The sequence below is a fragment of the Echinococcus granulosus genome (assembly GCF_000524195.1).
Source record: "Echinococcus granulosus chromosome Unknown EG_S00203, whole genome shotgun sequence".
Classification (NCBI taxonomy): domain Eukaryota; kingdom Metazoa; phylum Platyhelminthes; class Cestoda; order Cyclophyllidea; family Taeniidae; genus Echinococcus; species Echinococcus granulosus.
In genome coordinates this window covers 1,736-24,542 of record NW_020170583.1, presented here as the reverse complement: position 1 = coordinate 24,542, position 22,807 = coordinate 1,736, and the positions used below count along the sequence as shown (strand labels likewise).

The 22,807-nt window shown below is 44.1% G+C and overlaps 1 protein-coding gene across 1 annotated transcript in view; it reads right to left on the bottom strand. All coding sequences in view use genetic code 11, as the record gives it.

The window, feature by feature from the left end:
- The window catches only part of EGR_10256 (hypothetical protein), a gene marked incomplete at both ends in the record, with an annotated part of 39,678 nt that extends 17,077 nt beyond the window's left edge, over positions 1 to 22,601 (bottom strand). Inside the window, 25 exons of the mRNA XM_024499505.1 lie at positions 28 to 269; positions 356 to 533; positions 631 to 957; positions 1,041 to 1,672; positions 3,672 to 4,037; positions 4,118 to 4,283; positions 5,231 to 5,311; positions 5,551 to 5,660; positions 6,916 to 7,126; positions 9,820 to 9,925; positions 10,291 to 10,763; positions 12,454 to 12,742; positions 12,911 to 13,190; positions 13,282 to 13,328; positions 13,367 to 13,445; positions 13,531 to 13,936; positions 18,432 to 18,515; positions 19,076 to 19,199; positions 19,643 to 19,968; positions 20,414 to 20,580; positions 21,108 to 21,327; positions 21,406 to 21,536; positions 21,578 to 21,990; positions 22,033 to 22,501; positions 22,538 to 22,601. Coding sequence (XP_024346077.1) covers positions 28 to 269; positions 356 to 533; positions 631 to 957; positions 1,041 to 1,672; positions 3,672 to 4,037; positions 4,118 to 4,283; positions 5,231 to 5,311; positions 5,551 to 5,660; positions 6,916 to 7,126; positions 9,820 to 9,925; positions 10,291 to 10,763; positions 12,454 to 12,742; positions 12,911 to 13,190; positions 13,282 to 13,328; positions 13,367 to 13,445; positions 13,531 to 13,936; positions 18,432 to 18,515; positions 19,076 to 19,199; positions 19,643 to 19,968; positions 20,414 to 20,580; positions 21,108 to 21,327; positions 21,406 to 21,536; positions 21,578 to 21,990; positions 22,033 to 22,501; positions 22,538 to 22,601 — 5,991 coding nt within the window. The remainder of the gene's footprint in view (positions 1 to 27; positions 270 to 355; positions 534 to 630; positions 958 to 1,040; positions 1,673 to 3,671; positions 4,038 to 4,117; positions 4,284 to 5,230; positions 5,312 to 5,550; positions 5,661 to 6,915; positions 7,127 to 9,819; positions 9,926 to 10,290; positions 10,764 to 12,453; positions 12,743 to 12,910; positions 13,191 to 13,281; positions 13,329 to 13,366; positions 13,446 to 13,530; positions 13,937 to 18,431; positions 18,516 to 19,075; positions 19,200 to 19,642; positions 19,969 to 20,413; positions 20,581 to 21,107; positions 21,328 to 21,405; positions 21,537 to 21,577; positions 21,991 to 22,032; positions 22,502 to 22,537) is intronic.
- Between the last annotated feature and the right edge of the window lie 206 nt (positions 22,602 to 22,807).

Below are 22,807 nucleotides of genomic sequence, written 5' to 3'. Positions count from 1 at the left end.
GAGGTAGGCAAGGGGGCATGGAATTACCTCAGCGTCTGTCATATTTTCCACTTTATGAACACAGGCAATAATTTCGGGCATCTTGACAACATTGCTGGAGCTCTGTTCCACATCAAGACAATATTTTAGCCCCACATGTCGTGCGCTGTAGGGAATGGAATAGGCGTCAGAGAAACACCCACACTCTTCTTTGGTCAAAAGTTGTCGAAAGTTTGCCAGACACGATTGTTGAGTGTACTCGAACTCTGATAGGGTTTCATCCTCCTTAGCTAAAGAACAAGAATGTTCACCTTTAAGTGCTCCTTTTTTGTATTAAAAAACCCCATTTTTGTGCCCTAAACCCCAAAGAACTTACGTTTATCTGATTTAAAATTACTGTCCGACATGCGATCATGCCTGGATAGTTGAATTTTTGGAATGCTTTCAGAGAATAAACAGGGACGCCTCTTAAGGTTGATTGAATTCAAGTCCATAGACGATAACCCGATCCTTGTGAATCGACCGTAACGCAGGGTTAGTCCATTAGCCAGATTCTAAGTCAGTCAAACATTCAGGCGATTTGACATGCATCAAAAGTGGTGGAAGTGGTACGCAAATTGTAACAAAATCACACATTTCAAATCAAACTACCTGTAGAGGATAATTTGGAAAGGTCTTGTACTCATGGAAAACCACATAAAAGCCATCTTTAGGCAGAGCAGCGGTTACCCGCGAGGCATTAGGACGCAGACTACTCTTGTTAAGTGGTGCCACATTTGACTGCACAAGGAAGGGTTCACTTTCGTCCAAAACCAACAGTGGTTGAGCATTCCTTGGACCTCGATGCAACACAATTTGCACTCCATGTGTCGGTCCAGCTGGAAATGGTGGATTTTGCTTGATACGCAATGTGAAACATCGGTAATACACTGGATGCTCAGTCACTAGGAATTGGTCCAGACAGTCTACTCCATTCAACTAGAGAATAAAGATAAGAATAACCATTTCTACTTCACTATTAAATTTACGGGAGAGGTAATCGCTTTCTAAAAAGCATTTACCTCGCAAAAAATGACATGATCAAATAGTCTTTTCCCAATTTTTAAGGAATTTCGATAGAACTGTCCAAGAAGGCTTCGTTTAACAAAGGCATTGGGTGACATGTTGAGAACATCGGGATTTCGCCACCACTTCTCCTTGGCCATGGCATAGACTCGTTCTATTAGTGCAGAAGTCTCATTATCTGCGAACAATTGAGCGTCAGTAAAGGGACTGTGTGGACACAGTGTGATGTCCGGATAACGAAAATCCATGTTATCGTACTTAATGGCGGTGAGAATGGGATAGGCTCGAAAGTGACGAATAAGGTGGGCGGTATGAAAAATGAAGAGAATGGAACAAAGGGTCACTACCAAAGCATAGTAGATGCGAGTTTTGCCCCGAGTGGTGGAGAGGTGAGCCGGTCCATGAAGTGTAGTAGTGCCCGCAAAATCCATCCACACAATCCATCGTAGGAGACGCATACGCATACGCGCGGTATTGCGTCGCTGACGGTAGAATTTCTCCTTCTCAATGTTACCTTGTGCGTCAGCTAATGCTGAGGTGTTGGTGTTGACACGCTCTTTTCGGTGAAAGTATCTCAAAAATTTAAACATTTCAAAAGCAGTGATGGCGGGATAGCGAGACTTTTTTCCTACGGTACAGCAGCACGCTAACTTCGGCTCATTTGAAGCTGTCTTGAGATTTGAATCCGTCCGCGTGGAAAATATGGATTTTTGCATCTTTTTGTAGTATTTATCCTGAGGCCTGCCATAATGTTTATTTTTGGCTTTATGTGTAAGAGGTCAATTAGCACAAGTCCAGCGAGCCTAAAAGAGGTCCTCTTTCATTCTAAAGTCAGTTAGAAAGGAGTCTTTGAACGTTTCGGAGAATAAAACGTATCCACTCCGTCCAACCAATGTAAGGAAAGATGACGTGCTGAAAACGTGTCAAGTCCATTGGGCACTCTCTGTCCGTCTTCCATCGGTCAAAATTGATGGGCTTGATTCGAGCTTATCCGCATTACGGACCCACATGAAGTCGATTCCTAAGTGTCAGAAGATTTCCAGCATATTTGTTAAGTATCTTGTGGAGGGGGCACGGCATGCGAAGAGGGACGATGGAATTAATACTTGTGGCAGCAACAAGAAGAAAATTATGGTAAAAGCCACTAGCCGGATGGGTGTCACATGTTATGCATTAACATATGCTGGCTGAAATTCTAAACAATCCACCCCAACTACCCGCTTCTAAGGCCTACACTGCTTCATTCACAAAAGGTCATGCTTTATTTTCTCCTGCTGGTGGGTGTAGTTGACCACCGATGCAACTGTCGACTCACGGGATGTCAAGCAATTTGTTTGTCTACTTGATGAAATGCTATGCAGGAAAATCCACCCCTTCAGAAACAATGGGACATAGGACCTCGTACCACCTCCCCGTTAAAAAATTTACACTTTGGGATTGGGTGGGGTACACTGCCTTACTTCGATTCCTACCCTTTCCGAGTTGTGGAATTGGGACGGGTCTGGGTTTGTTTTTGGTTACTGATGCCTGGTGTCAAAAACAGATTTATAATGGTGGGATGTGCAAGCTTCCGTCTCGTGGGATGAGTAAATGGGTTGGTTTGAAGGGACTAAGTACTCTAAAAAGCCTACCTGCCAAAAGTAGGAGCCACACTTATTTGACTAGCTTATAAGCCGGTGTGTTTCGGATTAACTTGACAGGTATTTGACATGCGTAAAGGTATACTAGGAACTGGATTGCCTCTCAAACTCCCAGATTGAACGCGCACAATTTCGGCCTCGGGGTTGTCCCATACTGGCGTGTGGAATTTTAGGAAGCTCGTAATTTCTGCGTTAGTATTTCTGGAATTTTGACCTCACTTTTGCCAACTGGGGATTCATAAACAGCCATTGCAGGAGTCCTGATTTTTGGCACGTCTGAGCGAACAGGCTACTCGATGTGGGCACACGTTCCCACGGATGGCCACGGAAGGCCTGAGATGGCCGCATCCTCGCGTGCTTGTGGGGTCTTATAAACCTTGGCTTCAAGACGATTGCTAGCACATTTCAAGTTTATCAACATGTGACATTGGTCAGTCAGCGGAAACCGAACAAGAGGGGGGGTTTTTAATACGCCCTAGAAGGTTCAGAAAGGAGGAGAGTAAAATAGAACAAAAAGGGGAGAAACAGGAACGGTCTCTGGAGATACCGATGTCTCTAGTAGATACGGACTCCATGAAACGAATGTGCACAACTGCGTAGACATCGCACCGCACTGTACCCCTTATTAACTTTCTTCACGTGATACTCAACTATTCACTTGGTTCATCACCGCTCTCATTTTCAGTTTCTTTCAAAAACAAAGGAGAAGTCTCAGAACATTTGGCTGCCAACTTCACCAACTCCAAGAAGTTAGAAATCGGCGCGAAATTTTCGCACAGTTGTGGCAAAAATGAGACGCTGAAAGACGAGCACTTAGAGACGTAACAGCAGAAATTCTCTTCTGCATAAAACAGACACAAGAAGATAAATGTCATTAAGAAGTCAATACGCATATGACCAGAAAGCAAACAACAGACGGGTAAAAAGTACCCGTATCTTCTCTCCCCTCCCCCTATGTACAATTGGAGTAGTCAGACGACTACAGACCCGTAGAACGACTCGCCTCGCCCTCCAATGTCGGAGTGACAGTTCTGCCAATCACTTCCACTGTCTCTACACCACTCTGCACCGCTGCAATGCCCAGTCTGGAGTCAAATTCGCCGTGGAAGTCTACCACTAACTGTTCCAAAGAAGTGCCTTCCGGTGGATTCGGTTCAAAGTGTTCCGTCTCGTTGCTGGCGAGGAAATGCATAAATTCTGGCATGTGGTGTTCCAACCTGTGCTCCATCCACTCGTCGAACAAACGACTGTACTCCGCCAACTTCTGTGCATTGTTCGTCTTGCGGTAGACACGCTGCAGACCCCGGTAGTCGTACTCCAAGCCACTGTAGCCGGGACCGAAGAGATCCAAACCTATACGGTAAGGAAGAGAACGAAGCCACTTACCTTAGGAGAGAGAAAGATGGTGTGAAAAAAAGTATTTGCAAACTTACTGATCTGAATGGAGCGAAGGTAGAGTTCCTCTGCTTTATCATACATATTCATATGGTAGTTATAGAGGCTAGCCAGATGGCCGATACTGAGACCTACTTCAAAGTCATCTGGACCCAGAAGACGCTCCTTGATCATAATGGCCTTCAAATGCATTTCTTCCGCAGTCTGTATGACGGATGCCAAAAAATAAAAACGATAAAAATGAAACTGTTGCAAACCGTGATTGCATTCAATATTAGGATCTCATAAAAAAATAACCCTTCTAGCTCGCACGTTTTCTTGTAGAAGCGGTATAGGTTATTCCATAGCCGGAGCTCATGCCAAAATGTGACAGAAAGGCAGCATCTGCTGTAGGCGACTAAATTTGTGGGAACTCACAATGGGGCTACCAGAAACAACACTGACTTTTGCCACCTACTCCAGTGATGAGGCGGAACCGCAGTGGGACAACTCCAAAACACATTTTGCATCCCTTCAAGGACTCAATACATCTCCACGTAATGGGAAGGTAAACTTAATCCAGATAAGTGATTGGAGAGAGATGAAAATAGCGTGTGGCTTTATGAAGCTAGCTTGTTTGGCGCAGGTCTTAGTAAGCCATTTCGCCTTTGGATAAATATTCCCACAAAAGGCAGTTGGCAGGACACGCACGCTGTAGAACGAGGTCAAACTGTCAAGAACGTAGGACAGTTGAATCCGCGTCTTTCAAAAACAATCTTTCTTGTCTAACAGGTGGTTATAGGACACCACAAATACAACATTTCCACTGCAGTGGGATTACAGCAACGGTAAGGCTGAAGAAGGGGGGGGGGGAGTCGGCCCCATGTACCGACTCCCAATATAAGGAGGCAGAAGTCATACTGCATTACGAAATACAATCAACGCCTTAGACTCACTACGTCACAAAGGACACAAAACAAAGAGGATTTATCAATATCGAACACCACAATCACGAGCGAAAAATCTAAATAGCCCAGTAATTTCAGTAGCTAGAGAGCGGACGTCCACGGAGAGCCAACCACATCAAAGCAATGCGAAAGCGCAGAGACAGTAGAGAAATTTAACTGTGCGACCAACCATAAAGAGGTAGTCTGTTAAGAAAAATGGCTCACCTGGTTGTGTTCCAGGGATTGAAAAAGACGACCAAGATTACCAAAGTGTTTGGCTGTTTGAATATTCCACACACCGAAAGTCTGAGAAGAGGGAAAACGAGTTTGTCCTGACAATGGCCAATTTACTTGACAATTCAACGCTCGATCATTAATGGGCATAAATAGTGTGTGTTTTGAATCAGAATTTTACCATGAGATTAAAGAGTGGGGTTTATTTTCTTATCCATGGCTGTACAGCCCATTATTGTCACTTCCCACGAGAAGTTCATTTAAACGAAACAAAGAGATTAATTTAATTTTGAGTAAACAATGAAATTCACCCTTTCACATAAATCCAGTGAGAGTAAATGCAGATTCCTGGCGTCCATTAGTTTCGCGTGCATCACCTCGGGATTGCCGTCGTCAATTGCAATCTCCTCCAAGATGAGAGCTGGAAATGGGGGAGCATAAAGGTTATCATCACTTTTTATCCATGATAAAACCAACGACGACGCTTGGCTCTTAATTAAGGATGCACAGTCACAAACGTTTATTCAATTGAAAGTAGTCTGCTGAGAGGGTCTGGGCCATTCTCGGTGGAAAGTGATGAAGCACTGACCCATCTCATCTTTCTCTCCCGAGTATGTACTTCAGCACTGAAGACGCCTTACCAGTTCCTGCACCCTCTTAAACAGGCTACAAGACCGAAGGCCAAATATTATGCCAGCCGTTGCCCCTTTTATTTTAACCTTCCAGACGCTGTTGGGTTTAGAATAAGAATATCTCATCTTCCAGATGTCTAGTAACCCATCTACTCTCCTTTCCATGTTTGTGTGCTACACAAAAGTTAACATACAAAGCGAGTCGACCAAATAGCTACAAATCCCTCAGGACGTTCCCAGCTACAAAAATAGCAAGGAAAGGTAATGTGAAAGCCTCTTTTAAATAGACTCAATTACTTCTGCAAATCAAAAGTATAAAATTATGAATCTTGAACTGGGAAAATTCCGCCTGAGTTTTCCAAAGCCTTCTTTGTTCTGCCGCAGGATGGAATTATTTAGGAGTGAGCCATTGGCTTCTCCTTTCAGCCATCATGTTGTTAGATGCACACCAAATCTTTTTACAGGTCAGAAGGGGGATTTTCTTGGGTAGTTCAGACACATGCAATGTGCCACTGACATCCAGAACCAGAAGTTTTATGAATTGTACATGTATTCAAAGGTTTGGAGAGTGTCCACCCTATTCGTCAACCCAATCATTTATAAATTTGTACAAAATGGGGAAGTTCGAAGCTGAAAATTTCCACCTTTGAAACATTTGGAGTCCCATATAATGGCAGAAAGGCTTAGAGGTCGATTAACCTGTCAAGTAATACCCTCATAATGAACCTCCGAGTCAGGTTATAAAAAAAGCACTAATATCTCCACAAATTTCACGCGATATCCCATTACCCCGTACCTAAACTTAAGCAAAAAAACTAAAACTAGTCTTTGGGTCATTAGTCAGGAAACGTTAAATAGAAAGTATTCAGTTTAGGGTATCTTGATATACACACGGTTGAGGGTATTTCGGTTTCAGTGGCTACAAATTCTCTACAGACTTCCTCAAACACCAAGATGTGCAGAAAAACAGAGAGGAATGAAGACGATAAAATTGACGAACAGGATTGATGAACTGGGAAAGGAAGCATAGATAAACTGACTCACCTTTGACACGATTAGCAGAGGCGCACTGCATGCAGTACTGGTGTCTGAGCCGTCTCAGCATATCAATAGCCCTATCCGCGCAGTTCAAAGCGAAGTCGAACTCGCCCGAGGTGTACTCTAGCACGTAGTAGGCATAGGCCAAGTCCTCCAAAGCCAATGACGCCGCCATGCTCAAGCCAGGCAAACAGTCCGCCACCATTGCCAGTCCGATCTGCAAAGTGGGTGGAGAGAACCACATCAGTATATCCCCTCAACAAACACACACTCATTATCAAAAAGGATTCGTCATTATCTGGAGGGAGAGATTAACACAGCTGAGAGGATCATCTCTGACAGGGTTGAGAAGAGACTGGACAAATTATGAGAAACATCACCTTTGCATTATTTACGGGAAGTCCGACTTGATTAATTGACGACCGCAATAGTAACAGAGATTGGCGTAGGTGGAGGAGCTTTCCAACCGGCCACCAGATATGAAAGGTCCAATATCACCAATGATAAGTTTAGAACATCGTAATGCTAATGGGAATCGACACTATGTCAGAGGCACAAAGTACTGAGCTGCCAGAAGAAACCAGGTGCGTCCACATCCATTAATCACCAAGTCTGCACTACAAATTTCCTAGGACAAAATTCCTTTAGCTACATTCAGGGACAACAAATTGATTGAGTGTAAAATCGCAAGTCCACCACAGATATGTTTAACCAGTAGGTACAGAAGTCCTAAACGACGACGCAATTGGATGGAAGTCCGTGGAAAAAGTACTAAGTGTAATTGCTGTCTATTTCTGTCCTCTAGTGCCTTCTCCCCCCTTTTTTCCCTTTTCTCCCTTTTCAAGTTTTAGGACACTTGCCTGAACCATTGTTGCCTCCGCTAGCGAGCAGCAACTACTGGACCGCCACTGGCCGTGTTTTAGCTACTCCCTTCGTTAATACTTTTTTGTTACTTTCATCCCCCTACAAAATCGGTTATTCACATTTGGCTGCAAGTTTTCCACCACCTTATTACTTCTACACAGGTATAACCACAGTACAACTTACAAAGTGAATAAGCACGATTCCCTATTTTACCTGTTTTGCCGCCTCCAAAGGTTAAAACTTCACAATGAACGGTGAACAGTCCCTGCAATTACTCAGGATCGTTAAGTGGAGAAAACCCAGATTCATTCATTCATTCACACTAGATTAAAAATTCTTCACTTCACCTGTTCGCAAATGTTTCACCCAGTGTAAAAGGTGCACAATGACTTATAGACTTTCGTCTTAGAATGAAGTTCGGCAAACCCAAAGTAAATGGAAAACCTGTGCCAAACGCCAAAGAACGAATTGCTAAGTCAATAAACAGTTCCTCTCCAGTGTTTGAAATCTTGAGCACCCAGGGACACTATGAATAAGCTTAAAGGCCTGGTCCAGCTAACAGTTTTGCTACCAAGATGTGGCGGAAAAATTGCCCACCAATACCTGTAATACCCGAGCTGACTTATTTAAGTGCCTTTTAAGAAGTAAAGATAATTATCTGGTCAGGGACATTCTAAGTCTACTTTTAGTGCTGCGAAAGCAACCAATCTGTTTGTAAAGCGATCTGATGTAACAAGTGACGTATGAGCTCGGGCGAGAAAATCGCGAGAATTTGAGGCGCCCTTAGACCCAATGGGTTAAAACGGTATTTGTTTCAGGCCAAGAAAACATTTGTGGAGGACCTTATTGCTGGAGGAGGCGAAGGTGGGGTCAAAGCAACAAAACGGAAAAGCCACGTTTTACAGCCATCTATGGCCTCTATTGAAGACGCTAACGCATGGCCTTAACAAGTTGCGTACTCGCCACAAGTTAACGCGAGGACTTTTTTCATTCGACGATACTACAAAAAGCCTTTGCAGAGTGACCACCGAAAAACGAAAACCTTCAACCGAAAAATGTGTGAAAGACAACCAACGCAGAAAACCTACACTACTGCATTCAATCGTGTCAAACAACCATTCATTTTTATCTTAAAAAGTCTGTCAAAAAGTTTGGCACTCATTATCAGACTGCCACCGAAAAGGGAAAAAAATGAAACTACCTTTATTCGACGCACACCTTGCAAATACAGGGGAACAGTCAACGCCCTTGTCGGTGGCTGAGACACGATAGGCATGGAGTTAAAGTAAAACACATGCATACAGATACACAAAAACTTATCATGTGATAATAACCGCACACATGATTGGCACTGCCAATCGGACCACATCGCAACAGAGTGGGATGTTGACACATCAAATGAAGGACTCAAACGCTAGATTCACTTTCGGCGATAGTATCCAGTCTCAGAAAAAAATTCCCCGGTTTGATAGCAGGGGAAGAGGTGAAATCACAAATTTGGCAGCCACATCATCCGAATCGTTTAATACTAAATAGATCAATGTTGATAAAGCAACCGAAACGTTTTAAGTCAAAACGGGATTTACATTCTTTTTACAAGTTCCTGACATACCCCACCCCTTAAATCATGTAATTGTCAGGACCTCTGACATTCCTAGAAAACATCAAAAATCCAAAAAAATGCATTTAAATCATGACCAAGTTGCGACTACGAGAGCCGTGATTTTGATTACACAACGCGGAGGGGTGTAGGGCAGGATTTTCCCGTGATGTTAATCGCGGCAGATCTCGCATTAGCAGTCGCGCCTGGGAGGAAGTGTGAAATACACACCCATACACACCCACATGAAGGAAAATGGCTTTGTGTTTGCTACCAAATTAACAATTCCACATTGGTGGATGCATTTATCAGGCAGGTTAGAAAGCGGTTCACAGGAAAGGAATACAAGCCACCTTTGATTGGTTGAAATGGAGCCAGGTAAAACCTTGATCAAAATTCGTAATCGGTCAATTAGGAAGTAATAATAGCAATGAAAAAAGGCTTACTCGATAGAGTTCAGCAGCTTTTGTGGTATTATCAGTGTTAAGAAGGAGGCAGCCGTAGTCAAGGAGGATATTGGCATAGAGGAGGTTGTGAGAGCCCAACTTTTCCCTGGAACAAAAGTGGCAAAAGAAAAGAGAAATTCCTTACAATTCTCAACAAGCAACTGACTGTACCTAATTCTAATCTTTTTAGAGCAATCTTCTGCGTACCTGCCAAGACCCTCCTCCCCCTATTAAAAGGTAGTGGTGCAAATGAAAGAAGAATGGTGTCAGTAAACTGTGTTGAAAGGGTACAATTATAAAAAAAAAAAAAACATTATGCCCACATATTACGTGATGGTCACTTTCCATAGGGAAACATATCTGAAAGCCAATCGGTGGATGTAAGATACATTACAAGGTAGCACCTAGAAGCCGCGTCCTAATTTCCTTTCAGGTATTAGATTTTGGAAGTGAAAAAAGGTGTCAACCAACCTGGTGAACTTTGCCAGCCACTTGATAAGCCTCACACCGAGAGCATACTTCCTCTGAATGATGCAGATGCGACAGGCTAATCGCAGCACCTGAATCACCACACGGGATGTACACGGCACCATTCTAATCTGCTCCAGTGCCAACATAGCAAAACGAAAGGCGAGGCGGTAGTTGCAGAGGGCATAGTAGAAGGTACCCAATTCCGCGAGTCCAAAAGCCATGCAGATGGGCTGACGAGGTGGAGAGTCACTACCACTAGTGGTGGTAGTGAGTGGTAGAGACAAAAACTGCGTTAACTCGGTATCATCACCTTCGTTTTCATCCTCAACTTGCACTTCCATCGGAGGTATAAGGCCCTGCTCACAATCCTCCTCCTGCCTCCTCTCCAGGTTCAGGGCACCGACAGAGAGGGTGTCGACACTCTCTATGGCCTCGGACTTCTTGCTACACACCTCGGATTGAGTTCGCCGCGCCTGGTACGGAAATGAAGATGATGATGGCCCTTATTTAATGTCAAATCCTCAAAATCCATACGATGCATATCAAGATGTGCTATCGCAACAGCATTTGTATCAGTTATCAAGTAATAATTCAAACGAAAAATGAGATTACTTAAGAAATACTTGATGGATAAGAAGATATGACGACTTTTGACAAATCTTTCCTCTCGGGATACTGGGAGTGTGATTTGATAACAGGTAAACACCATACAAAAAATGACGGAACTATAGAAAGGAAAGGCAGGAGACAGACAGGTACATAGTAAATGCTGATTGCTACGGGATACACGCATTAACTAGGGGGTGTGAAGAAGAACAGGATTAAGAGTATTCAGCAGAAGGTGATGGTAAGAAAATAAATGCCATCCAGGCTTCCCACTCGTGCACGGGCCTCGTAGTGACTGCAAAATCTTGTCTTGCTCACAGTAATTGACCACAATAATTAAAACTATCGCCTTGGCAGCTAACTTAGCAGACTGAGAATAGTCTTCTAATGTAGCTAACAGTACAAATGGGGTATTGAAAATACCAAAAATAGTTTAGTTTACCGTTGAAAAACCGGTGAGAAAGTATGTAATAATAAGACAAAATCTAGCTACTTACCACAAGATTATGCAGAAAAGTCATCATAACGGAAGGAGAGTGTTCACAAATTTATGAACAAGGGATTAAAAATCACGGAAAAGGCACTTTTGCTGCTAAAAATAGCATCAAGAAAAGTCTTTTCACCTTCAAAGAATAAATTTCCATCCTTTCCAGGCATGTTGAAGCGTTAAGTGGTAAAGTTATCCAGGCACTGATATCATTAATTTGGATAGGCACGCAAAAAAGTAGAAGTAACGAATTAGCCAGTTCTTATTTAGTTGAATCACTAGAAGTGAAAGAGCTAGATGCGTGAGTCTCTCAAAAGGAGGCAAATGTAAGAGAAGAAATGATCGAATCAGGATGTATTCAAACACACAATATACTCCTTCAAAAACCTGAAACACGCTATTCGAAAACCAGGCTTGAAGATATCGAGGACACAGCAAAATAACGCGCCCAACGGTAACTACACAGAGTTGGAATGGAGGAAATGATAAGAAAGTATGCCAAAGGAAGACAGGTTCACGGAACTGAGGCACATGACGTCACAAAACAGCTCTGACCTTGTCATTCAGGCCTGTGGGGTGCTAACACAAAAGTTCAGTTGGAGCTACTTTTAATTTTAGAGCAATGAAAACCACAAGACCTCTGATCAAGTTAGTTTAGTAAAATGGCCATATTCTCCAACGCTAAAAGGCAATTGCAAAACAAATCTAACCTGACGGCAGCGAAATGATAGAGGTATGGAATGACGTCTCAGCGAACCACTAATGGAGGGCCTCCTTTCACTAATGTTACTACCCGTAATTTACTAAGAGAAACTTGTAGATCGCGAGCGCCGTCTAATTTGTCCGAAAAAATGATGCGAATGAAAGAGGGATGGAAAGGGTGAAAAGTAACAGAAACCATGTCCTGTAATTAGAAACAAAAAGTATGCTAGCAAAAATAATTCAGGAATAACTACTTCTAACATAGCCTACTACTCCTGTTACCACCATTACTAGAATTTGCGTAATGAAGAACAAGTACGTCCTCCGAAATAAAATTAAGGCCACACAAATCCAGCTAATAGACTCACCGAACAGGATGCAGAGGGGGAATCGCCAGCCGAGGGGTCAGGTGCATGGTAGATGATCCTCGCCATTGTTCCTGGTGAAAATGAGAGGGTTGAAAGGCCACGCCGAAAGCCCGAGTTGTTGTCGCCTCGTGGAAGCGAAGTCAGCAGCTGCGCCTCAGTAGCGCTGTCTGAGGCAACACTTAATCCTAACCGATTTACCCGCAGAAGGACCTGTGGTGCTATCTTGTAGAGAATATCCCGGTGATCCGGATCCAGATACATGGCGTAGGCATTCATTGATTGCAGCATACTAAAACAACGAAGGTGAAGTTATGCGCTTAGGTATTAGTAGCACACTAGAGAAGTTGTCTGAGGATATTCATTGTTATTAGGAAAACTGGGTACCTAGCGACATCTATCTTTGACGCACAGCTTTCAAAAAGCACATCCAATGCGCTGTAAATGAAATGAAACCTACACGCAGAGAGTCTCATACTCCCAACGAATGCTAGTAGCTTCGAGATCCGAATTGGCGAGAGAAAAAGCATGGACGGACTTGAAGGTAGCGTAGGAGGCGCGAAACGCGTGGACAAATTCTGAGGCATCGTAGAAAAATTTGCTTACTTTCACACAAAGTTTGACAGTGGAGAGAAATGAGAGAAACTCCTTGGAGCAGATTCGTAGAGCGTCTTGAACATTTTCAACCATTCGATCAGATATTGAGTGCTGTTGCCAAGGTGGATCTTCATCGCTATCAGCTAAAATCACAGAAGAGTATGGTTTAATTAAATAACTGCGAACATAAATTCAAAGCTGTAGATGGCTTCAAATGTTTCATCAGTTACTCACAGATCAGTGTGTGTTGCATCCATGAGTAGATAAACTGCTGTTCGTCCCTAAATATAACTCATTAAAAGAAAAATAAATGACTTACCTGATCGATTCGTATAAGGCCTCAAATACGCGTAAATCCGCAAGGAAATCATGGACAACGTTAACACTTTCGAGAGCACCTTCGTGGCGTAGAAAACCATAATACACCATGGGAGACCAAAAAACAAAAAAGTTCTGGAATTTAGACATACGTGAAAGGCAAACCTACGGATAAAACCATTAGAGCTAAGTTATCCGGCAGTTTCAATATATTTTCCAGACCACCAGGTATCTCCTCGTTTAGTGACAAATAAAACGCACTGATGCATTGAAGTGAGGGACCACGTTTCATAAAACGTTTAAACAGCCTTTGTGAAACTGGACAGCAGTTGATTCGACCGCAGAATGTGGAAACATCTTCAACAGTCCCAAAGTCCTCAGACCGAAAAAATGTTCGCAGATCATCCACAGAATTGAACGCCAGCAACTTTTTCAGGTGCAAAAACGATTCATTGATATTTTGAAACAAAGGATTTTCGTCCTCCAGATCGCATATTGATAAGGAATACAGATCCAAAAGAGGAGAGTTCAATTCACCCATCCAGAGTATCGTCTTCTGAGTTAGGCGGTCCTAAAAGGCTAAATATGCGCGACATGAATTACTGTTGATGATGTACCCCTGTTTAAACCCCTTAAAAGTTTTTGTGTTTGTAACTAGCAAATCTTACTTTTATTACTTTTCGCAAGCACGTGTTGTAGTGCGTTAGTAGATACATTTACTTATAGTTTGCAGCAGACTAGAGATATCAGACAAAGAGTATGTGCTTTTAAATACCTTTATTCAGCTGTAAAGTGGCACGATTTCTAAGAGAAAAGGCACGAAAGTTACAATCAACCTTAAACACCAGCCCTTATAATTTGGAGGAAATATATAGATGCGTTTGGTTTACAACCATATTACCAAAATTCACTGCATCTTATGCTACGTAGTCACTTGAGTTTCCTCAATAGATGCTACAAAAGTAGAAACAAGTATTATTCTGCACTATTTGCGCCTTGAAAGTGAAATCTTGCAAATTTTGTGGGGTAACTTTTGCCTACCTCTCCCCGAAAGGACAAAATTCCTCCCCTCCTGTGCGAGTTCGATCTAATTTTACAATGCTCTTAATACCAGAACAATATTTACTATGGCTCAAAAATATACAGAGCCAGGAAACCACATGGAAGCCCTCAGTGGGTTGCGGTGATGTCAGCTCTATCTGGGACCGATTTGAATAGAACATCTAATCTTAACAAACCGTACTAAGTCACAAAGGAAGGCGTGGACTGTGAGTAACTCAAGCTGCGTAGGATTACGGCGGCGGCATTAGTGAAGCCTCATTTACTTCTCAAAACTGCTACAAGCTCAACACCCACTTATGATTAAGTAACAAATGCACAGAGTAGAACACCAAACCTCCTCTCACATCCTTCACCGAATGATCCCCTTTGCCAATAGCAGTCCCGGCTTTTGTGACAGCATTGTTGCATTAATTGATCACACATATAAGGCTGCAAATGGCGCTACTTATCGAAAAGTGTGTGAACAAGCAAGTTCACGGCCTGTTCAATCTCCAATTTTCGTCTTGTGATCTATACGACTCAACAACTAACGTATTCTGACCGCCATGAATGGCCATTAGTACCCATGGAAAATTGAATATAATTCTAAAGAGCCACAACAATGCATGATTGGAATCGTCCTCTTCTTCTTCTAAAGAAAAGACAGGCTGGAAGATGATCTTTAACTCCCACATTTCAAATGCTAATTGATGGTCGCGGGTACACTTGCCTCACACCAGAGTCATTTAATAGACTTCGAGATTAAGAGTATCTTCATGAAGATAAAAAGCGGTATTCAGTTCTCCCTGCTACTTACTTTTTATTTTAATGCCACCTAATCATCACACTTGGTGCTACTCGACTCCTAAAAACGTGGATGGGATAGTCTTTTTTCCAAGTAAGTCACAATATGCTCCATTTCGGTTTATTGTAGCAGACCCCCAGGTCTTCGTGTTGGGCACGAAGCTCAGGTAGACCATTTCTGGCTGTTAGCGAATCACACAGCAAAATAAATACTTAAACAGCAATATGAAGGTGTCCCACCTTTCCCACCTCCTCTCTCATTCCATTGTCAAGCTGTTTCACGAACGAATTAAGTCGCACTTTTAACCACCATTCGTGGTATCATTTACTTTGTCGCCGGTTCCTCTAGATCGAGTATGCTCTTCCATGTGGCTGTACAATCAAGAAAAGGTAAACTTTCCTGTCGGAGTATTCAAGATATAAGGCTTCGGGAAACGAAATCCGGGGATGATAATGTGATTACGCATGGGATAAGAGGATATACTACAGGTCCAGACTGTTCATCAAATCATTTTGCGTAAGTCTGACCCCGCCGTGATCGTCAGCAGATAGTAGAGGTCACCTCCACATTATTATTGTTAAAGGGGAGAACTCAACGGGGGGGCAAGATTATTCAAACAACTAAACTTAGAAAAGCATATTTCGAGAAAGTTGGAGTGGAGATAGTTTCATTTTGGTCTAAAGATGAAGATATTGCTGTCAAGAGTAAGCCACAGCGCCATGGTTTGGAACAAATTTCTGGCATAACACAGAGGTAAACGTGAAATTGGCGCATTGCTGCCAACACCTCAAAGAAGAAGATGTCCTTAACCCAGTCTTTTCAACTTTGAGGCTGCCCATTAACTTGGACGACCTCTACTTCTACTTCATTCATGCCATCGACGCCGACAACACAGAACACCAAAAACTACTAAGCAAACATGCGCTTCACCTATTTGTCTAGTAAGGAGAAAAAGAACTGAGCCAGTCACTTGTGGATGTAGGGTAGGAAATAAAACGGAACTGTAAACAATGGCGCCTCTCCTATTTCACATCATCAAAATTTGGATTCCTTACTAGGCAAAAAAGTAATCCAGAGGTTAGGCGAAAAACCCGTGAGTAGAAGGCAGTAAAAACAAGAAAGCGATTATTAAAGACGCTTTCCTGAGATTGACAATGTAATTGACGCCTAGCTAGAAGAAAAGTAATGCATAGCATCTAATGAGGACTGAAAGAAACATTAAGTTCAACGTGAATCATGGGAAGATCAGTGGGAAGTTTGCCACTTTGTAGAATTTTCTCAAAAGAAAGCACGTGATTCTTGACATGGGGCACGAGCACAGAACGTGAGGTAAGCTGCACCTCCAATGGTCACGATCGCTGGCCGTGCTGGAGACTGGCGAGTGATTCTGTACCACCGAATGTCTAAGAACAGATATTCGCAGGAATGGATCCATTCTTATCATAGTGGCTAAGCATCCTCAAATCACACGTACAGCTGGACGTTCTCGCGCTTGTCAGAGCTCATCTAGGTGTGACAATACACGATTTGTTAAGCCTGACAGTGTCAGGCGGATGAGGTACCTGACGCACCTTAGGAATATTTATCATGATCTAACACAACGCGGCTGGGAGTCAACTGACAAATGTGTCAACGCGGCGATGTGAGTTGCCAAATTAATATGTCGGAAGATACCGACTTAGGTTTTGTGCAAATACGCACTTCAGTAGACTTGGCGATGCGCTGTTTGCCGACAACGCCTTGTGTGTGCGTGAAGCAGATATCCGGTAAACGGAAGGAGGGAAGAATCACCCAAGACTCACAATATCCTCGTCAGTACAATCATATTTAATTATGCTGACGGTAGCCTAAAAAGGGCTGCTGCAGAGTCTGCAAGACCAAGCTGCTTCGACTAGGATGACGGCCTTGCCATTGTGGTGATGAGTGGCACAGTGGTCACGTCTCTGACGAACACACACTTCAAAGAAGAGCCAATCACAAGTAATGACTAGAGATGGCTGAAATGGAGCATCTCGTGAATGACCATCACAATTGTATCATGCGACGTCTGCTGTTACAAACACGTGAATGGTTTGGGGAGGCAGAACATGGATTGCACGAAATGATGCAACCACGTACTAGTCGCGCGTGGATAATCGTAGATCAGGCCAGGACCAACTACTCGACGGAGTTGCTCCACAGCAAGTACATTAGAAGTCCTCGAATTTTCACTAACAAGACACTATCACGTGCACACAACACTGACTGATGAATGTCGACGATTACACCACCAGCAGGACATTCTTGCTCCTCCAGTCAGTGTAGTCCCATGACTAACCTGACGAACCACCGGAGCAGACACGCAGCTCCAACAACCACACACACCAAGTACACATTGTAGTTCTCACATACTACAACCTTTCCTCTGCTGTATTGACACGGAGTTCGAGATGCCACCAACTCACATGCGTCATCTGCGATCCGTGCTTCGGTGGCAGACGGCATGACCCATGAATTGACCTCGGTAGTACAACACCTGCCATCCTTCAAATGGAGCATCCCTCGAGACTGAAGACACCTCGTCACGAGGACGTCTCATGCCATAAACCAACCATCTCATCTCTCACCCCCACCATGCGCAAGGCACTACTCACGATGCAAACACATCCATCGCCTCGTCACCTCCAGTCGCTGCTTATGCCGTTTAATTACCAAGTCATGAGTAGAGGCAGTTGTTCAGTCAGTCAGACAAACAAATTGTCACTCTCACTCACATTGCCTCACAGCTTTCATCCCCCTCAATATGACCAAACGAGAAGGCATAGATTTCCTTGCAGTTGCGGACATCGACGCAATGAAGGCAGTTCTAGCAGAAAACCAGTCAGACGAGCAGACGGTCAAAGGCTTTCCATCAAAAAGAGAATGATGCGCATGGTGAGAAACGGATATAAGGTCGTGAGAGGAGTCACGATTTCCACCAGTGCAATGGCGCTGCCCAAATCGGACTATACTACGGCTGCGGACTACTTCTTTACCACCAAGATTCTGTGATTTTTTCGCACGTTTCACTTCCACCAAACGGCAATAGTGAGTGACCATGACGCCTACCTTCATAGCACAAACTGCCGATGTCTCGTGAAAAACCTTGCTGTCTCAGTCCTGACTCAAGAATCCAAAGGCTAAGTCGAGAAAGCTGACAACCAAGCCATGATTTCGACAGATGTTCTGCTCACCCACGCACCTTCAATTTCACAGGCACTTCTTCCACTTCGCCCTCCATCTCGTCCTCCACTTCCATCTCACTTGCATCCACACCACCTCTTCTCTGCACTCACAACAAATACTCTTCCACACTGACGACTTCCACCATATAATGCAGGCACAATGGCGACCCCACGAGTAAACCATCCGCATCACCTTGCCTTCCTCCCAGTTCGCAATCCTCACGCATGCATGCCAACGGTCAACGAGGCACCCAGATACTTGTTTGTCCTCCAAAACCAGATCCACAAATTTCCTCCTCATCAATCACACAGATAGAGGGCATTGCGTCCACGCCCAAAGAATCCAGTACTGCACGACCCAATCTGTGTCCACAATCGCACACTTCACACGTACAACGAGGCAACAAACTTCAACTTCGCCATCCACTACGTCCGCACCTCACGTAACCCGGACAGCCTTCACTGCCTTCATGCAATTCCCTTCACATCTACCTCACCTCCCATCCCTCAATACATCCACCCATGACACTGACCTACCACAATCAGCAACCACATTCCCACCACCATGGGCACGAGGAACCTCTCTGACGTCGAACCACCCACCATCCACCGTTACCACACCTCACAGTTGAGCAAAGACAATCAAACACCAAATACATACCCTTCTTCTTTCACACGTAATGCCTTCCAAATAGCCACCAATCAACTCCATTATAAACATCACATTTGCAGTGACTGCTGCATCCAAGCTGGAGGTCAGAAGGCGCTTCCATCGCAATCGGTGTCTTCGAGAAGGCAAGCGAGAAAGAACTTGGGATTAAATCCAGTAGTACATCTCTCTGAAGGGCATTCCAAAACACCTAGAGGCCACTTCCGATAGATGGGGCAAACTCGTTTTGGGAAGACGTGCTTGCGCTCAAATCAATTGACTCAACGTACAGTGGGAGATGCGGAAGGTCAAGAGGTATGGCAAATACCAAAGTAGGCGGCATCGGAAATGCATTCAACTTCATGGCATTCAGTCACTCTCATCACAAAAGGATCGAAGGGCGCGGACACACAGGCAGCCAGTCAGCCAGCCAGCCATACAGGCAAACAGACTGACTGACTAACAATCGTACAATCGGGTAAAGACGATGGCAAGCGAGTACTGGGTAGTGAACATCTCAACGTCCAACACTTCTCGACGACAGAGATACGCCCCAATGACACCGAGTTAGCCAGCTACTCGGCGTGCTTCGCACGACCCTTCTTCCGTCTCGACCTCGATACAGACACCGCTTCTTGTGCATTCGCAGGGACGGCGCTAGACGAGTCATGGCCAAACACAGAGGAATCTGCTGTGCATGATGAGGCCTGTGACAAGGACCACACAGAGCAGTTGGCAGCAGCAGTGGCATTAGAGGTGGTGGCAGCAGCAGCAGTGATGGTACCACTTCCAACGCCCTGACCTCTGGAGGCTACATCGAGCCAAGAGGAGGTCGTTTTCACCTTTTCAGGGGATTCCATTCCGTCAACGCAGGCGCCACTAGCCACCACAGTCCCAGATGATAGCTAATTTAAGTAATTTCAATTAAAATACGAATATTACACACGTATTTGTACAGCTACATAATGGCCAAATTGCCAACTACATCTTTTTGTCCACACACAAACATCAATCCAACTTACTATAACACACCACCATCGCCACTCATCCCAACCACTTTCCTTACTCTGTGCAATGACACCGCACAGTCTAAAGATAATTGCAGTGAAACACAACCATCACAAAGGTGACACTAAACAGACACAAGATTTTAGTCGACTACTTCCTTGACTACAAAGTGACCAAGTACGAAATCGGTCACATTCAAACTACCATCTACATTACACTTACTGTTCAGGGACACCTAAGATTCAATTGAGACGAAGATCATAATCCCCCTTTTCACATGCTGCACTAACTACACTAATCAAGTGCAATCAACACTCAGTGACAACCAATCAAGCAACTTACACCAGCCGAGGAGATGAAAGATGGCAGTAGTGATGGCAGAACAGGACTTGAGTGACATCGACTTGACGACAACACCTCCGCCATGGCAACGTCCAGAGGAACAAAGTCCTCGTCTGTGGGAACCACTTGTGTCCACGACGTACGAATGAACGGTCGCGATTCAGCAGCTACAATGTTTCATCTCACCTCAATCACCCACATTCCAAATGTCACAGTGCACCATGTCTTAGTCACTTCATTTAAGACGTGAAGAGTCACGAGCAAATCTTTCAGATCGCACACCACACCAAGCATCCCACCTGCATCACACCTAACGCAAATCAGAAGACTGCAGCAAATAAAATGCAACAGGAATGCCGCGCCTCTCTCCCCCTACATAATTAACACCTCACCCAGTACAACTTACATGGATAACTAAGCTACAGTAACAAATGCGACGCTAATTTGTGGAGTGTCAGTGTGTGACCTCGAACAAACACAGCACATGGAGGAGTGGTTCCCATCATACACCGTATTTGTGGTTGTCACACTGCCGCAAAGGAACTACCAAATCCGGCAATTGCTAATCACAAAAACCATGTCAGTCACTCCAGATGTCGATCATTAAAGTCAACTGACTATTCTGTGCACATATAAATTCACTAAATAAGAAACATAAAGACCAGGTTCTGGAGCAATACAAGTCCATACTTACGCACTGACAGAAGCAGGTCTTCAGCTTCCTCTTTGGCGCGCGTTAGACTCCTTTCACGAGCTTCTTTTTGCTCTCTTCGGCGCTGTCGCATGGCAAGTATGTCTGACACCAGAAGAAGGGTCTCTGCACTGATAATCGGACTCTCGAATTCAATCTCTATCAGACGAAACGTACGCCCCAAAGGCAGGTGTCTCAGATGGCGATACCGACTGCGCAATGTCTAATAGAGTCAAACGGAAAACACTCATATGAATGCTTCAATAAACTATCGCATGCTCCTAGCACACTTAACACCTACCGAACTCATGGTGTAAGTCTCAACTTCGACAACCTTGCCCCTAATTTCTTGGGGTAAGTTAGAGACACCAAAATCTTCCACAAGACATCGCCAGTTCATGCTGTGAAGGTAGACGTCATGGCCACTGACTTCTGCAGTAAGTGGAAATGAAACAAATCAATGATCACCAAACCTTGGTAGTAAAAGAAGTAGTCCTCAGCTGTAGTGTCTTCTGGGACAGACGAAGCCTCATCGCTTGTGGAGATCATGACATCTTCCATGACCTTCTTTTCTGCCTTAAGTTTACGCAAAATTCTCTTTGCAATGAGGAACCTTTGTTCATCTACCTCCTCCGATTGGCCTTCTGCCAGAATGGCCTCCATTGTGGCTATATCCCCATCTACAAGCTCACTTATATCTTCCCGTTTTGCCACTGCCAAGCGGGATAAAAATCTCGCGGCAACGTCAGCCTCACGACCGCCGCTTCTCCAATCTCCTTGCATTTCACTCGCGACCGTCGGGAAAATGGACCTCTTGCGGCGACGCATAAGTTCCAACCGAACCATATCGCCGACCTTTGGAACACGAGACGGGAAAATACGAACCCTGAACAGGAGGGAAGTGAGAGTGACAAGTTAACCAACCAACCTTCTCAAATCATTGGTTCTTAACTGAACCCCACAAACAGCGCATTGTTTGCAGGAGGTATCGTTCTCAAAAGCAATATAACAACTGACACAAAGATAACAGTAGACGTGTCCGCATGGTCCCATACGTGGTAAAACTGGCGCATCCAAGCATATGGGACACACAGACTCCTCCGTTTGGTAACACCTCACCATTAAAACATCTGACCATGGCACTTGCACATCCGGATTCCGACAGATTTCTCCACTTTCGTCCAGAGGAGTTATCAGCAGTTGGCAGTTCGCTGCAACATAATTGATCTCCTTGGCACTGCTCACAGCCTTAGTAAAAGCTTCCGCCCTAAATAAATTCCCCCGTTCGAAGCTATATTCCACATTGCTATTGAGGAAGCGCAGATAGTTCTCTCTTCCAGATGAGCGACGGAAGGGATTAGCCTCTGTGAAAAAATAGTGGGGTTCGTCCACAATCCCTAAAGCTTTCATAGGAGCACACTACGAAAACGAACCTCTCCATGCACCGGTTATGCACGAATTTGCCGGAACCATACACCTTCGTCCGTTACTTGCCATTCCAAACTGTACACGAGCCTGATCGAGCACTCGCAGTTTTCCACATATACAGATAAAAGCAGTGTATCACGAATATAGAAGGATGCAAATAACTTTTAAGCCGTATATACAAAAAAGAAGAAGAAATGAAAAAAGTCCGTCTGTACAAAACACGAAATTGAACTGATGCATCTACATAAACAAAACCATATGAACGCATTAAGCAT